We start from the raw sequence: 17,885 nt of genomic DNA, 5'->3' as shown, positions 1-17,885 counted from the left end.
ATTCGGAGTAGACCTTTTACAATCACGAATTCACCCGTATTTTGGAACATTTTTTATCTAAAGAGACGTATGTATCCTGTATCTGCGATTTTCTCATGGAAACTGAGCGATGTCTTCGTTCCCAGCCTGCGTGGCACACGGTCATTTCATCGCTTTATAGCCCTGACACAAGGGCACTCTAAAGTCCTTCACGTAAGGGGGCATCTTCAGGTAAGGCGTTCATATGCAGTAACGCCACGACAAAGGATTACCTCTCTCCAGGCAATGTTCCTTTCTTGGAAAGCAGATCCCGCATCGACTTTTTGAACGTAAAGTGTGCTTGGCTCTCGCACACAGAGTGCACAGCTCAACAGTGCAGCCTTTTAACGAAGGCTCTGTAGGTGCCGCCTAATCCCCTCTGTGATGTAATTATGTCAGACCCACTGATCTCCACTAGGTTTGCTGGATGGCGCTTTGCTGCTCTCACGGCCGGGCGCGTGCACGGCTACCTGAAGTTTAAGGGCTCGTCCCGGAAGTGGGTCGTCTGCTGCTCTTGACAGCCGCCGATTAGCGCTTATTTTGGCTTGTAGTTCACACCTCATTGCATTTTTGAAGACGTAATTTTCTTCCAGACCACAAATACTATGCTACAGAAACATGCGACGCGAATACGAAGCAGAATTTAGGAGAGAAAAGGAAGAAAATGGTCCCCTGTGTCTTGGTTTTAGCGCTCAAGGCGCAGCTCGAATGGAATTCACGCTGGCGAGCGGACACTACGACCGGTGTAAATATGCACGTCTTACAATAAACTAACAGTCGTAAAATCAATTAGCCGACAATCAACCAGCGGTCACGAAAAGACGATAAGCGAGTTCGATATCAACACGAAAGAAGCTGACCGGCACAGAAGTTTCGGTTACGGGACTGATGCATGCTGAGAATAAAAATAACCTGCTGTGATTGCGCTGCTTGCTCTTGTTGCAACTTTTAAAAAACGAATACATTAGAACCCTTCGCAGCACTGTAAGCAAAATTATGCAAATATATTAGTAACCAGGGCGTAGCGACAGTGTTACCCAGGGTAAGTTTTGCTGGATGATTAATAATTTCTGAGGTGTTACGAGCCGAAACTATGGTATGATAATGAATCACGCTTAGAGAAGGGCTCCGAATAATTTCGACCACCTAGGGTTCTCTAACATGCACTGACATCGCACAGTACACGGACCTCTAGCATTTCGCCTCCATCGAATGTGACCGCCGAGGCCGGGATTGAGCCCACGCATTTCGGGTTGGCAGCCAAGCCCCGTAGCCACACATCCACCACGGCGACAGTTTTGCTCTAGGGGAAGAAATTTATGGCTTGATGAACACATACACTGCTAGTTTTGAGGGACAATAATCCAGTCTGCACATTGGTGCCTATTGGAAACCGACAGTTTTTACTTTGATTCGCCAAGTGGTTACAGCTTTTATCGACAATTTTAGCTAATGCTGTACAGTTTACGGCACAACAAGCAGGCATTTTGGGCGAAATGCGAACGACACCGGCACAAACATAGCAGCAGCTACGCTTGCACGGCGGCCATTTGCCAAACTTCCGGGACGAGTGCTCTAACTTCCGGTGACCGTGCGCCGGAGAGCTCGAAGCGCCATCCAGCAAACCTAGCGGAGGTCAGTGTGTCAGACCCCCTGAAAATGCACTGCTGAGGCAGTGACGTCACCCTCTGTGCACCCGCATCAAGTTGCTAGCGCTGGCATGTTGAATTCCGGCAGTGTCATTTTCTTTGTAAATAGTGTGGCGCGTTGTAGTCTGCACAATGGGCGCCGTCAACAAAAGCCCCAACTACAACAGCGTGGTTTTATTTAATGTTTTCTCTCCCACTAGTTTAACGAGCAGCGCCTCTTTTTTTTTTTTTTCTTTTCTCTCACTTTTTTTTTGTGGCGCTCATTTGAGAAACCGCAGCTGATCTGGGAGGCCACCCCCTAAGGAACTTAGAGTGGTGCCGTGTGCTAACGGCGCAACTTTTTGGCAAGTTGTCCTTCAGAGCAACGAAATGGGCTTACTGCAAAGTACTGTACTTTTGGCCCGCGCGTGAGGTGTATTAGGTAAATAGATGACGATACTATCGAAAACGAGTCGCCGAGGTCTGCACAGGGGCAAGAGGATGTTTCGTTCTCTTGCCGGCTGTCGAAGATGACCACACCCTTTTTGGGTCCTCCACTAGCTCGATGTGATCCTTTCATGTTCAAGACGTCCCCCTCCGCCATGGTGTATTCACAATGTCGTCTCTATAGCTTAAAGGGACACTAAAAGCAAATAACAATTTATGTCAGAGTGAAAGCTCAATGTATGACAACTTCTAAAACGGCAGTATTATCAACAGCAGATCCCTACTTGCCGAGAAATTAAGCTAAATGTATCACACGATGAGCGCCACGAGCGGGACATTTTCGAAGTGATCCTGATGACGTATGAGAGTCTGCCTACAATAAATCACTAGTAATCAAACTAGCAGCTATAAAAAAAGAACCTTCCGTGCATCAAAAGGCGTAATAAAATGTTGTTTGTTCCTTTACGTTTAATTCATGGAAAAAAGAACCTCTGTGACGTTGCCATGGGGAACGGCGCACGTGGTCGAAAAGTTCCGTTTTCGCTGAACTGCGCTTCGCCCGGCGCCCTGCTTCGCTCACGCGGTCGCGTCTCAGTGGTAGTTTCGGGATCGCGTACTGCCGCGTGTGTTTTGCGCGCTCGTGAAAGTCGCTATGACAGAAAGTTCGACAAAATGCCGCATGCAACGATGCCGGCACTACGAACCCTCAGCAGCATACCGCGTTCATTGGGGCTCAAGTAGCTGAATTGGAGCCCAGCGTCGCGAGCCAATGTCTCGTTGTCAAGTTCTCCGTCCACATCCATTGCGGCGATTGCGGCAAGCTTCGATGGCTTCGATGGCCGTTGTTGCTGCTGTGGGTCCCGCTACTTTCGCTCTGCTGCTACTATTGTCGGCGGCCGCGCAGTAAAGGCGGGCAATGTTGGGTACGGCAGCAGTGGCGTATGAAAGTCAGATTTCAGGCGGGTGATTTGAAGTGCGCTAACGCGATGTGGACCACTAAAAAGTGATTTTATTTCAAAATAAGCACTTCCTTGGCATAAAAGTAGCACTACGAGGTTTCTGGACCGCTATTTCAACAATCAACGTCGACTTAATATCTGCCTTTAGTGTCCCTTTAATGCCGAGCTTCCGGCTAGTCAACAATGGTTACTCCTTCGCGGTAGCACGGCTCAGCGTGGGAGAGCAGAGCCCATTAATCAGCGTGTCCCTGCATCACAAAACAGCAATCCATGGCGCTACCCTTCCGTTTGCAGGCCATTTCTGACGGTCATACGCTGCACAGCCAGTTTACACGGACCGCCATAGGTGCAGCGAGGACAGCCAGTCAAATCAGCAATGTTCGCACAAAAATGTCTTTTCGACCGTGGAAAGCAATTTTAGAAAAAAAAAAAAAATCCAGGATGGCTTCAGGTGCAAGTGGCTGTTTAGGTCAGCCGTACACGACAGTACGAAAAAATTTGGGGGGGGGGGGGGAGGCTGTAGCCCGGTCAGCCACCCCCTGGCTACGCCACTGCTGGCAATGTATTTTTTAAAATAAACGGAGCCACAGCCACAGTGACAGCTGCAGCCTTAGCTGTGCAACCACGTACTCGTTATCATAAGTGTCAAATGGAAGTGCCTGTCTCTAGACGAAAAAATGGATGTTTTGCGCAGGCTGGACTCCGGGCAGCGTCAAGTCAACATTGCGAAGGCATCTGAGATCCCGACGGTGTCACTGTTGACAATTAAGAGCCAGTGTCAAGCAATCACGGCCGCATTAAAACGAGCACAGCTCGGGCCCACGTGCAAGAGACTGTGCACTGGATATTTCAGAAAAGTAGACAATGCTGTTGCCACATGGCTACAGAATTGACGATCCAGAAACATTCCGGTTTCAGGACGCATGATTCAAGAGAAGGCTGTGGAATTCGCAGCACTTTTTGATGTCACTGGCTTTGACGCAAGCAGTGGATGGTTACATCGTTTTCGGGCACGTTATGGACTCTCATGGAAACAGATGTGTGGTGACGCGAGTTGCAACAAAGCAAGTTGCAACATAGCTATTTCAGTTCAGAGAACTTTCACTTTAACGAACTTTTCCCTGGGGTCCCTAAAGTTCGTTCAAGTGAAGTCTCACTGTATTGCACTAAGACAGTTTCACTGAAGCCAGTGAAATTGCAGAACTTGAGGAATACGTTAGCATCTCAATGCACAAGCAGTAACTAGTGATGTGCTACTTCATGTGTACCTTGAGGAGAACCACAGAACGGTATTGCGGACATGGAATGTTATGCACAACAGAGAAAGAACCCGTGCAAGTTCCACCACTTTACTTTGCACATGCTCTGCAGAATAGCTTAGAATCATAGGCACGGAAATACAGTAGAACTTCGTTGATAGGTTCCCGCTTATTACAATCTCCCGGTTCCTACGCTCACAATCGCAAAAACTAAAAATAACTCAATGGAGCGGTGTGTAATGTGTTCCCGGAAAATACGATTATTCGGCAGCAATGTTCAGCACCACGGGAAACTGCGGTCGTATGATACGTTCTGTAGTCAGAAACTCTCATTTAGGTGTGCAAGAAGGGCCTGTTCGTGTACTTGTGAAGTGGTAAGTGGCAGACAGCCGTGGCATAGCGACAGTGGCTTCTCCGCACTGCCTAATTTCTCCCCTCCGCGCTTTCTCTGCTTTGCTCAATTGTCCCCTCGGTGTTTTCTCCGAATTACTCGTTCGTACCCTCCGTGTCTTCTCCAAATTGCTTGATCGCTGCTCTCTGTCAAACTTCAAACGGCTTTTAAAAAAATGTCTTTTCTGTTGCACTTGAAGTATTTCGCTGAGCATTGCAAATCCTTCATCTGTAGTGCAGTACATAGATGCACACTCGTCCCCCACACTTTTGTTCAGACCCCATGGCTACAACAACAGCTGGGGGAACACTGCGGAGCTAACAATGCGGCATGAAGAATGGAGGCTGGCGCTCCTCCAGTCCGCCACGGTTCAGTACAAGGCCTACGGAAACGCACATGCTGGCGCAGCACCGCCACCACTACGTGTAACCATAGCAACGCCGCCATTGTGCCCAGTGGATATGGCCGATAAGACATCATTTCCTCCACATTTTTTTCCAGGAGCGCGTTCGTTTTCAGGTTGCTCCGCTCATCGCGCGGCGCACATCCAGTCGGCGTTCATTTTGCTCTGGCTAGACAATTCTGCCTACCAGTGGGTCATCAGAACCTGCCAGGAAAAATTTGTTCTGGAAGATATCTGGAAGGTTTCTGGCTATCAGACAAAAACAAGAGATGATGCACACTTGCCGCCATTTTGTGAGGACTCGACCGATTGCAATGCGGGCGCTTGGGGACTTCACCTTCAATTGCCATTACGCCTGCCGTTATCTTCTAAAGCCCATTCCGCCGTGCCAGATGGTGCAATTACGAGTGGCGGCCAATGTACCGCCGCATATCTCGAGTTGAGACAAAACGCAAACTGATCAGTACGTGTGTGCGACGTAGTACGTGATAGCCGCGAGCAGCTGTTGCTTTCAGGGACGCTTATCACTTTCGCGAAATTTCACATACTGTGTTGTACTGCAATTGTTACTTGCACTGCACAGAATTGAGCTTGTTAAGCCGTTAGCAGCGGGCAGTTTTCTTCACGGACGGGGCGAGTCGAGCGTGATCTTGCAAATGTACGTAATTTTTTTTTTTCAGTTGTTCAAACATACGTCGAATCAATTAGGCAAATAAAAAAAGACTGCTATTTTTGTATCATTTCTGGCCAAAAACCTCAGTAGGAAAAGAGTTAAATCCTTAATAGGCATGCCCTCAAAATCAACACACAACCTTTGGATATAAAGACAGATTCAGCAATTTTAAGCAACAGCACTTGTATCACAATGCAAAACAAGCACGCAAGGTGCAATGGTCAGCTACAAAAGACAAAACCGTAACAGCTTTCCTTAGGATTCATCACATTAACTGAAAGTTCAGGCTACCAAGTCACAAAGAAGCCTTATTTTGACAGGAAGAATGAAATCACAGAAACCTTCAATCGCAATATGGGTGCCATACCTTTTCATAACCACCAAGCCGTTGAGAAAACTGGTAGAAATGGTAGAGGTCAACTATGCAGAGAAAGAAAAGGAGGGCGATAAGCATTAGCAAAACACAAATAATCAATGAATAGTCAGAGGCATTGTAAATCAAGGAAACACAACGCAGTGTCTCTGTGGCTATGGTGTTCTGCTGCCGAGCATGACTTTGCAAGTTCAATCCCCTTTTACAGTGGTGGCGATTCGATGGCGGCAGAAATGCCAAAATGGTTGTATGCCTAAGTATCAGAGCACCAGAAAGCCTCAAGTAGTCAAAACTCACCCCCACTCCTCACCACTCTTGCTGTTGTGTCCCTCACTGTCCAGTGCACAGCACTGTAACGTTAAACCACACAGTTTCTTTAGAAGTGCCATAAACAGAATAACAATTCTAGAAAATAAATGTATTTCACGCATTAAAAAAAAAGTTCCCAAAATCAAGGTGGTTTAATATAAAACAATTTGGCACGCTTTCCAGACTTCACAATAAATAATAAAATCCTTCTACATTGTTTTTTTAAAGCAGCATTTACAGTATGCTGAGTTATTATTTTTTAGCATTTTTTTCCTTTAAAAAGCTTGCACCAAATGGCACTGCAGAATCACTGGCAAGACACACCACATCAACAGCACTCGGGAGAGAGCAAGCTTATGGCTTCCAAGCAGGGACGTAGCCAGGGGGGGGGTTGGGGGGTTCAAACCCCCCTCGAAATTTTTCAGTTTTGCTTGCGTATATATACGCGCGCACATACAAACGCACGCACGAACATACATAAAGTATGGTTGAACCCCCCCCGAAAAAAATTTCTGGCTACGGCCCTGCTTCCAAGCTCAGAGTTTAACAACTACAGGTTGAATTCTGAAACATTAACAAAAAGTGACTGACACGAAAAGACAACTGAAATAACTACACTCATGGATAACTTTTCTTGGCAATGAAGAGAAGGCTAAAGAGCCAAACTATGCGTGTACTACCGCTGAAGAATATAGTCCCACAATTGCGTCCGTGTTTTCTGCATGAGAATTAAACAAAACAACATTGCTTTATTTCCTACAGGACACTGTTTGAAAGAGGCGCAGCAGGCACCAAGGAGATATTTATATTTGTTTTACCTTATACAGTGTCATTTCGCATTTTTACACGTGTGAAAACGTCGCACCTTTTACGTGCACCTCACAGCCAAAATGGCGTGTTCACCCTCTAGCTTTTCCGAAGCCTCGCCGATGGAGCTTGCAACGAATTTCACTAAGAAATGGCTGTCTAAGCAGACAAAGCAAATGGTATGCAATGTGATTGTTCGAGCATGGCCGCTCGAATAATCGAACAGCCATCACAGGAGATACGAAAGGTTCCCGAACCGAAACTAAATTCAAAACGTGCGCCGAACCGGACTACTTCACGGAGCAGTACATGTGCAGTAGCTCCTCCCCATAGCCTTTCCTGCTTTGCCAAGAAAAGTTGTCGGCGAGTGCTCATAGTGCTCATTTGCAGCTATTCTGCTGCAAAATATTCTGCTGTTGTTGGCAGTACCTCAATGCATGTGCATGTACTGTATAGCTTTTTCATTATTACAAGTTAAGACTACATAAATGATCCAAACTATGAGACATACTTGTACAGCAATGGCAAAAACAACAATGCGGTATTTAAATGGCATTATTGCTTTTATGCACTCCTTAGGCTATCTAAAGGAAAGATATCTTCAATTTACAAGGCATTGTGAGACAGCACCAAGATCTCTACTTCACGATAGCCATTATTTAAAGTGAGAGAGCAGCATCAATTACAAGATTTTTTCAGTGAAGGAGGAGCAAGGTACAAAGAAAACGTGAATGGCATATTGGATCCTTTTATTTTTGCTATTACTTTTGCCAGCTCATCTGCAATTAGATTGAACCGTAACCATGTTACCAATCAAGGGAAGTGACTGCTACTTCAACATACAGGAGCTGGCATGCTAGAGCGTGCAAGCCCCTGTAAATTAAAGACTAACACCTAGCGTCAGTAACCTGTCTACATACTTGCCGAAACAACAGATGAGAAAGAATATGTGCATTCATGAAGAGCTTTACAGCTACAAACAGCCCTGCATTTTGAACTTAAAGATCTGTGATTATAAAAGAAGTCTTGAACAGTTGTCTGCGCGTGAAACTACCTCACATTCAACTTATTCAAAGAGCCAGCAGGAATAAATACAACTTCAGAATGTCAATTTTACCTTCACATAACTTGTTCCTGGTGTGGTTACCATCATTATTAATGACTGACATCAAGATCAACATGTATGCCAGTGTGCCTATCATAAAGAATCCCATGCTATCTGTCCCCATAGATAAGTTGAAATACCATTACATTGACTAGCTGACAAGCCAAAGAAAATGCTACTCCGCCTAAAGCATTTCTATTTTCTTCACTTGCCCCATACGCTTACGAGACCTGTGAAGGTGGCCTGCTGTCAATGAAGATTATTGATCACCTTCCCATCCAACCCTTGTTACTGCTAGTCAGTAGAGAGTGTTCGGACAAATGCAGCTCAGTGCATGTTCACTTGTTGCACAACTAAAGAGGATACAGTAGCTAGCTAGAATTCCAAACATGACAAAAATCATCATTTAGCCCACTGACATTGCCCTTGTTGTTAATTTCAATCTTTGCTGTAAGAGAAAATGAGAAGGCCTCATAACAATGACAGTTCATGCCTAGTAATTGTAGAAAAACAATTTATCACAAATTTGTAGGAATTTGTGGCCTTATCCTGGGAAACTCTGGCAATGGGTAACCTGTCAAAAATTATTTTAAAAATTGTGTCAATACCTAAAGAACATTCTAAACAGGAAATAAAGGTATCAGTGATCTCTTCTCTTTCAAGCCGACCTCGAGTATCAGTAGCAATGTTCTTAACACCCACACTTCAATCGCTGTTCCCAGAAGTAGTTAGGATACCTTACTCTACAACGATGAAGCCATATAAATTATATCCTAGTAACAGACATGTTTTAAACTGACATGAGATAACACACAAATGTCAAGTCTAGTTCACTTACAAACTACATATCTGTAAGTAAGCGGCCTATGCTTTGAAAAGTTTTAAAAGTTGTGATGTACAACAAACGACATTCCTCTGACAGAACTAAATAAAACAGGAGAGGGGAGGCAAGATTTGTTTTCATAAAAGCAATACTAGGGAGCCAGCAAAGCTGTCACTCTTAATAATATGGGAAATGGCATGGATATATACAGGTGGACTGTTTACTCACTTAATGAGAGATGCACTCTGTTCTGTTCAATACAATGCACTGGTGACAAGGTTGGTACATCATGAAATACAGTGAACAGCTCTCAGATTAAACCATAGAGGGTTACACTTTGAAACGAAAATAGCATACTGTAAACAGCAGTTTAGGGTCCCAGACAAACAATATGTGACTAGAGGTTAGATTTTATATCTTCAATTACCCATTGCATATATCAATCACCACTGCAGCATACCACAACTGTCCAAGTTTGAGGTGCACATGGTCAACACTAATACACAATATATTTTCATTAATTTGATTTTTGGCTAATTCAATCTTTTGTTAATTAAATCCCAAACACTTGGTCCAATTTTATGAGCAAAAGTTTCGTTATTTCAGTCCTAAAATTGACATCACCCCACGATTCAAATTAAGCTAGACAGCATGCCTGCACCTAATCCCAATTATGGCCCCAATTGTAGCTATGATTGAGGCCCCAGTTGTTACCCCAATGACTGCAGCAACCTAGCAATGCTGCTAGGGGACAAATAATGTATTGAAGACAGATTGTCTATCACCAGAAATCCTAACTTTCTGCTGATTTAAAAGCAAAAAAAAAAGGCAGCTCACAATAATTAGTATTTGTTCGTTTCTAATATACCCATTTTCTTCCACAACAACACTTCGAAATGTCGCATGTGAATTACGACTGAACATGAAACCAAAACCACATGTTCAGCATTAGCAACAACCTTCCATAAGCAACACTGGCATTGCCAGTCATCACATCACTGTTGCAAAAGAATTTTTCCCCTAAGACAGCAATGACCATGCGTGGCTTTTAGGCTTTACTTATGAAAGCTCATTCAAAAGCTACATTATTTAACATGCCAAGTTAGAAACAACAGAATCATGTTGTACATTTTTGATGCTCCTAAGACTTGTATAGGCACAGTGACAAAGTGTAACGCCATCCGTTTGCAACTGCAGTAGAATGATTCAAGGAACGTGAAATATTGAGCACAACAGACTGCATGGAGGGAGACATGTTCTGGTTCATGGACAGCAATAGAGAGCTGCCTGGACAATGGACATTAAGTGTAAATAAATTTCCATATTTACCTACTTAAATATATGCATGCACACGTGCAGGCAGGGTTTTTTAGCATGCATACATCCAGTCTTTTTTTTTAGATTATACTTTTTGTAGAGATGCACTGTATGTTGTTAACAGCCACCCAAGAAGCATTCAATATCTTTGTATTGCAATAATTATTTGTTTGTATTCATCACTGACATCTTAATAATTATATTTATGGTATATTTATCAACATTGTGTTTTAAAAATTTTGAAAACATCTATTTATTTGTTCATGGCACTCTACTTCTTATGCGATTCTTTTTCTTTTCCCCCTGCTTCGGAGGAAGCCGTCAAAATATTTCTTAAAGCTAATTTATTTTCCAGTTTGGATTAAAGGAGCTTTGGGCTACATTTTTCTTGCCCACCTTATTTTTGAAATCTCAGAAATACTTCGGAATGAGTGAAATGCCTTCCAGAATTATAGTACCAAAAAATCTATTTAAAAAGACCTTGTGCTAGCAGAGGCATCATAATCCCTATGTTCCTCTTTCCTACCTGCTTGGAAGTTACTCCATTTGATAAGAGTGGGATAGTACTTTCCCTATGGTGTTCCGTTTCATTTACATTTGGCTGGCATATGCTAAGTGTGAGCAGACAGCAAACAGTTATTTAAGGAAATGCACAATTATCATCAAAATTCTAAACTCTCATTTCCAACTACTACAGCCAATTCAGTTAGAAGGGGGGGGGGGACACGGTACCTGGATCTGTCTTGTTTATTTTTTTACCAAAATCAATTTAAAAGCACCGATATATATGTATTTTTTGTACTGATTTTCAAAATGCTATCATTTTTTTTTGGTGGCTCAAATAATTATTAAGATAAACGGATGTTAATTACTATTACATGGAGTGACAATAATAATAAACTGGGTAGAAAGCTATGTCTAATGCATGAGTGGAAAGCAGAATGGATAAGGACTGAAATGCTACAAGCAGTTTTCAAACCCAAGAACAATTAGCAATTAGTAGGCGACTGAAGTTCAGTTTTACAGTACAGTTAGTAACGATCACAAACAAAAGCAGATAAAAAAATTATAGAGGAAGAAAGGAAAGAATCTGCTACAAGCACTTGCACGCTTTATGCATTTAGCTTCACACAGCAAAAAAACGTTACAGTTGTAGCTATCCTAGAGCTTAAGCAATTGTTGCGCCAAACAAGCTGGGTAAGTAAAGGCCTGTTTTAAGAAAATGAAGGAAAAGAGATAAAGCTGATTTTGAACCAAATGTAACACAATATATTGAAATATTTTCATTGGATCAGTAGTTGCCACCAGGGGCATAAACTGTGTGCCTAGTGCTGCAGCATACATCATTCAAAGCAGCATGGCATTCAAAGAGTCCATTTTTTGTGCTTTTTTTTCAGTCAGAATATAGCTTGTATTGGTGATATAAATTGATATTGTGGCCAAAATAGCAATCCAAGATGTGAGAAACTTGGCTAGCACTTGCAGCAATGCCTGTAGGTTACAAAGATACCATTTTCAGATAACTGATCTTTTCTATGATTTTTCGTAAAATTGGAAGGAGCACACTGATCCAATCATCCTACCTGGACATGAAATCTCTATCGACCAATGGCAGCTCTCTGTGAAAATCTGACAGCTGGTATCAAGGAACAGTCAATGGTGGCCGAAGAGTTATACTGCCCACATTTAAACATTTTTTAGCGTGCACAAAAGACAAGGACAAGAAAGATAGAGACACACTCTTTTGTGTGCGCTAAAAAAGTTTAAATATGGATGCACACCAACTTTCCCAGTTATCAGTCTTACTGTTGTACTGCCCCATTTGAAAAGAGGGTGTTGTCAAATTTGTGCTCCCCTTGCAAGATTCACGCATCTGGCATGGCTACAAAATTTAGCTGAGACGTTCGAAGCTCTGCCTACCTACTTACACACACACACACACACACACACACACACACACACACACACACACACACACACACACACACACACACACCACACACACACACACACACACACACACACACACACACACACACACACACACACACACACACACACACACACACACACACACACACACACACACACACACACACACACACACACACACACACACACACACACACACACACACACACACACACCACACACACACACACACACCACACACACACACACACACACACACACACACACACACACACCACACACACACACACACACACACACACACACACACACACACACACACACACACACACACACACACACACACACACACACACACCACACACACACACACACCACACACACACACACACACACACACACACACACACACACACACCACACACACCACACACCACACACACACACACACACACACACACACACACACACACACACACACACACACACACACACACACACACACACACACACACACGTGCTACCGCTAGCACACAAGCTTAAAGCAAAGTGGCAAGTAGCAGAGAGTAACAAGAAACACACTAAATGTTTTTAATAGTCAGACTGTGTATTATGCTCCATGAACAGTGTGGTTAGATCTGTGCCACTTTGACACAAAGTGTGAATTTTAATGTTGTATCCCCTAATGTAATGCCCCCAGGCAAAATGTAGGTATAAAATAAATCAAGTAAATATGGGATATAACAAAGGTATTTTTGTGTCACGTATTACTTCATTGTAATGGAGTTTGACTGTACCATTACAAGTTCTTTGGTAGATGCACTATAGTATTGCAACCCTTTGCAGTACAAATTTACCAAACTTATGGATCTTTTCACCCAGCCCAATTTATTTCTGCAGACGTATGAGCGGGTGATGGTAGGATTTAAGGAAGATGAGACATAAAACAGCTGATACTATTACAAGAGAGTCTGTCCTCCTTGAGTGAATCCTTAAATGTTTCACTTAGTTAACGTTTAAGGATTCTGGAAAGGGCAAGCCGTCATCCACCCATTCATAGTACAAAGCTACAAAATAAACTTATAAGGGCTTTTTTTAGGGGCTCTTCTACATTCAAGCCCCTCCCCCTCCCTCACTCCTTCCCTCACTCGCACGTGCATGCACACACACACTGATCTTTCATTATGAGATATCTATGCTTTAGAGATCTCGATCTGGGAGACGACATAACGTGCAGAATTCACAGCACAATTTAATGTTTTTACACAGATCATAGATGTACTCACTGGCATCATTTTGGCAGTCTCAGCATACATTGACACATACAGGGTGTTTTTTTTTAGACAATACAGATTATTTATAAAAAATTCTGACAGCCAGGCTCATTTTGTTTTGGCACATGAACTCCATGTCGAGGCGGATATACTTTTTCGCAGCTAAACTTACACCGATGTGATTAATTAACAAAAACTCATTAATTAAATTTTGAATTATTGACTTGAGAGCAGTTGTTTATATTAGAAAGTTGTAGTGCACGCCAATTTATGGCATACCCATTTTTGATAAATCCCGAAATTTGCACGTAATTAGAAATATTCATCGAATTTTAAGGCCGATACCGAAACTGAGTGCGCCCGGCACACAGGAAACGCAACCACTTTGTTACGTCAGACCAGAACTACCCTCGACAAGGAAGCGACGAAATTTAAAACAAGGCATGCCGAAGTGGAATCTCTTCAGGAAAACTGGCAAGCATTCTGGAATACACAAGTAAACAGCTTACTGTTTGCATCCGAAGTGTGGTGCTTGTCTGTTTCTTTCTTAAACTATAAACAAGCGCAAAAATCTATTTCACCTGTCTGCAAGAAGAAGCGCCGCAGTGGCTATCTCCGAGTTTTATGCTTCACAGGGAAAGAAAAGGTTGATATTGCGTTTTTTGTGTGTGTGTGTTTGTGCACAGCTCAAAAGATACAGATAAGCACCAAACACCACACGAAACGTTAAGGCGATCCCCTGGCGCAAGTGAGATGACTTGCCGCTTTTCACGAAAAGATATGGCCGCAACGGGCCTTCATTCATATTTCGTCACTCCCTTGTCACGTGTAGTTCCGGTCTGATGTAACAGAGCGGTCACGTTTTTTGCGCGCCGGGCACGGTCAGTTTTGGTACCGGCCTTAAGGGGAGATGCGATTCGAAAAACACAATTTTTTTCAGAAATTATCAATTTTTCGTTTTGACCTGTTTAGTGAAGATTAGTATCTCTACTGTTCCAAAAATAAAAAATCAAAGTCAAGACGCAACTGGAAATGCATTAAAATTGCGTCTAAAGAGCATAATGTGGCTATTCAAAGACCAAAAGTGTGCAGTCTTCTAGCGCTTTGCGACCGATAACGCACGGCCGATCACCACTGCAGAACACACAAGGAGATCAGTCAAGCCTCGCTCTCCAAATAACCAGTTTCCTGGGCTGCTGCAGTGCAAGAAATAATTAAAAAAGTATGTTTTACCGCGCTTTTCGAGCGCTGCGAGTGGCTTTTAAATCACGTGTTACGGATCGGAAAACGCCATTGGCAATTGCGCACCTTGTGTGTTGCGAAGCTACTTGCAGGGTCCTTGTCTCATCGAGCTGCGCAGCTGAACAATGTTTCTCTCGTGTCTTTATCTTCATTATGGACGAAGAAAGTCGAAGCAAAGGCGGTCACTGGCCAGTGAAGTATTGCTCAGTGAACAAATTTCAAGGACGCCGGCGTAAATCGAAACCAAACACTCGCCCAAGAGCAAGTGCGTTGGCTGCCGCGAGGCCTAGCGACAGCCACGCCAGTGCTTCAGACGAGTTTGTCACGGCTTTTGAGTATGTCAGCGCCTCTCAGAAAGAAAATTGGACTCTTCGACGGTGAAGAAAGATCACGGGAGGAAGAGTCTTCCTTTATCGCTGACATAACAGCATTGAACATCCTCATGATCGGTGCAGTGTGTCCAACGTGTCACGGTTCGGGAATACGCGCCCGGGAACCAGCTGACAAACGCAAAGGCGTTGTTTCTGGAACTACAATGCGAGAACAGTGAGTGCTACGAAAGTATTATTTCGGCGACGTGTACGTCGCGGCGAGCTGCTTCGAGTGAGGAAGCCAGCATAAGTGCGGCGAGTGACGGACCGATCGCAAGCAGAACCTACGACAGCAGGAGCTCGCGCAATGACTTGGCTGTCAATGTGAAGCTGGGTGTGCTTCCGTCTATTGACCTGGTAGCACTTGGCACATCACGAGACAGCGCACTCCAGAAAAAAAATGTCTGGCAAACTTAAAGAAGAAGCAAGGGCACATCGGCGTACACTGAGAAAGCAATCTCTTGTCAAGGAGTCTGTTCGAAAGAGCTGTGAGGGAGAAACTTATGGCGCTGGTTCATTTTAGCAGCAGTGGCTACTAGAAGAACAATTTACCTCTTTCGTGTGCAATTTTGATCGCATTTTACGACCTCTTTCATAAATAAACGTTCAATTTTAACTTTAAACTTCGTTTTTCTCAAAACAAACTTTTTGGCAACTTTTTCAGCTTGCCCCTCTTTTTTATTGGTACCTCTGGTGCTTGGATCTGCATGAAATTTTGCCCACATTTTCTCCAAGGTGTGAGGAGTGCAGTTATATCCTCCAAATCTCAATATTAATAATGTATATTAGAAAACTTGCAACTAAACATTGAGCGGGGTCTGGGTAATACGTATGGACTTCCCATGTTTGAATTTTTCACGTCTAGTAAATATTTTGTATGTACTTTCTGGTTAGTTCTTGTCACTCTATGTTCAATTGGAGCAATATGAGCCATCAATTGTCAAAATATGTAGAAGTTTAAGAATCGAAAAAGGGTGGGCACAAGGCCTATGTTTTACACTTTTGTCATGGTGCAGAACAAAAAATATGCAACTTGCAAGATAACTAATTACATATCTGGAATCAGCATAAAAATTCTCTACAAATAGCGCAAGTTTCATTGCTCTAAGCTGAATATTAAAAAAAAAAAAAGTCTTTGGGTAGCATCTCCCCTTAAAATTCAATGATGAATATTTCTAATTATGTGCAACTTTCGTAATTTCTAAAAAACAGTATGCTGTAAATTGGCGCGCACTACAACTTTCCAATATAAACAACTGCCCTTAAGTCGAACTTCTTAATCAACTTTTTAATTATAATTAAAAACTTAATTGAGAAGTTTTTGTTAATTTCAATGTAATTTTAGCTGCAGAAACGTATTTCTGCCTCGACATAGAGTTCATGTGCGAAAACGACAGGAGCCTTACTGTCATAGGAATTTTATTAAAAATCTCCATTGTCTTAAAAAAACACCCTGCATATAAACCAATTTATTCGGCTAGACAGTACCGAAAAACACTCGCCTTTCGGTGCTATCTCGTCGACAAAGCTTAGCATTATTATTTTTGCTGACAAGACCTAGTTCACATACACAAATACTCAAAAAAGTGTTCAGGACAATGGCCACTGCTGTTGCACTATGGATGAACATCAGTAATAGTTCAGAAGCTCTGGGCTCGGATTGGCCTGCAGCAAGCTGTCTTTTTATTCACTTTTGTTTCTTTCCTTCTTACTTCACATTTCTATTAAAATGAAACAGTTATTGTTCCCCACAGTTTCCCTGGTTTCATTGTCTGTTTGCTTCATGGCATAGAGTTTCGTACTAAAAACTAGAGGGCTATCTGGCACTGCGATTGTTCAACCATCATGAGAATGATGGGAAGTACAGGCATCAGATGAGAATGTCTTAGTTAGCAAATTCTTTACAAGTCTTACCTCTACCATTTTGGTTTCGTTCCGTGCGCAGCGGCTGTATCCTGCCGCAATGTGCGCGGTTTTCTCCGGCGTGGGTGTTGAAATGTGGCACAAAGCACTAAAGTGGTGTGTTTGAGCGCATTGAAAAAAAAATTTTTTTGAAAAAAATTATCGTTTCATAGCACCAAATCTAGAACACAAGCGTGGAGCAATCCATATCCTGGGGGTAAAATTTGTCCTTGCATCACTTTACTCTTACGGTCACACTAACTTTCTGAAATAAGTTTTACATATGGAAGAATGAAGGAAATTTTAGTTGGAAATAACTTCATATCAATTTGTTTAAATCTCAGTAAACAAGCACCAAGAATCTCAACAACAAAACCCATCTGAAGCAGATCTGAAGCCTGTACATCATTCCCATGGTGGCTGAGGTGCCACTCAAGGAGGCCCCACAGATACTAGCGCCAGATTGCCCTCTACATTTTATAGCCTATGCTTCCTTTAATAGTCTTTTTAAACCCTATGCTTCCTGGGGTTGCAACTAACAAAAATTGAGCCCCTAATTTGCCCTTATTCCTCCTGTTCATTAAATGTCAGTGCCACACAATAAATCAATAGCCTGAAGCCGTAACCATAATGACACAGAATAACGATCATA

At 42.9% G+C, this 17,885-nt stretch overlaps 1 protein-coding gene across 1 annotated transcript in view; it reads right to left on the bottom strand.

Moving 5' to 3' along the window:
• Positions 1–17,885, bottom strand: part of LOC119379040 (AT-rich interactive domain-containing protein 5B) — a 72,578-nt gene that overhangs the window by 33,924 nt on the left and 20,769 nt on the right. The window contains exon 4 of the mRNA XM_037648179.2: positions 6,146–6,198. Coding sequence (XP_037504107.1) covers positions 6,146–6,198 — 53 coding nt within the window. The remainder of the gene's footprint in view (positions 1–6,145; positions 6,199–17,885) is intronic.

The sequence above is a fragment of the Rhipicephalus sanguineus genome, chromosome 1 (genome assembly GCF_013339695.2).
Source record: "Rhipicephalus sanguineus isolate Rsan-2018 chromosome 1, BIME_Rsan_1.4, whole genome shotgun sequence".
Taxonomy (NCBI): domain Eukaryota; kingdom Metazoa; phylum Arthropoda; class Arachnida; order Ixodida; family Ixodidae; genus Rhipicephalus; species Rhipicephalus sanguineus.
Note: the sequence above shows the minus strand (reverse complement) of the source record. Positions and strands in the feature narration are given on the sequence as shown.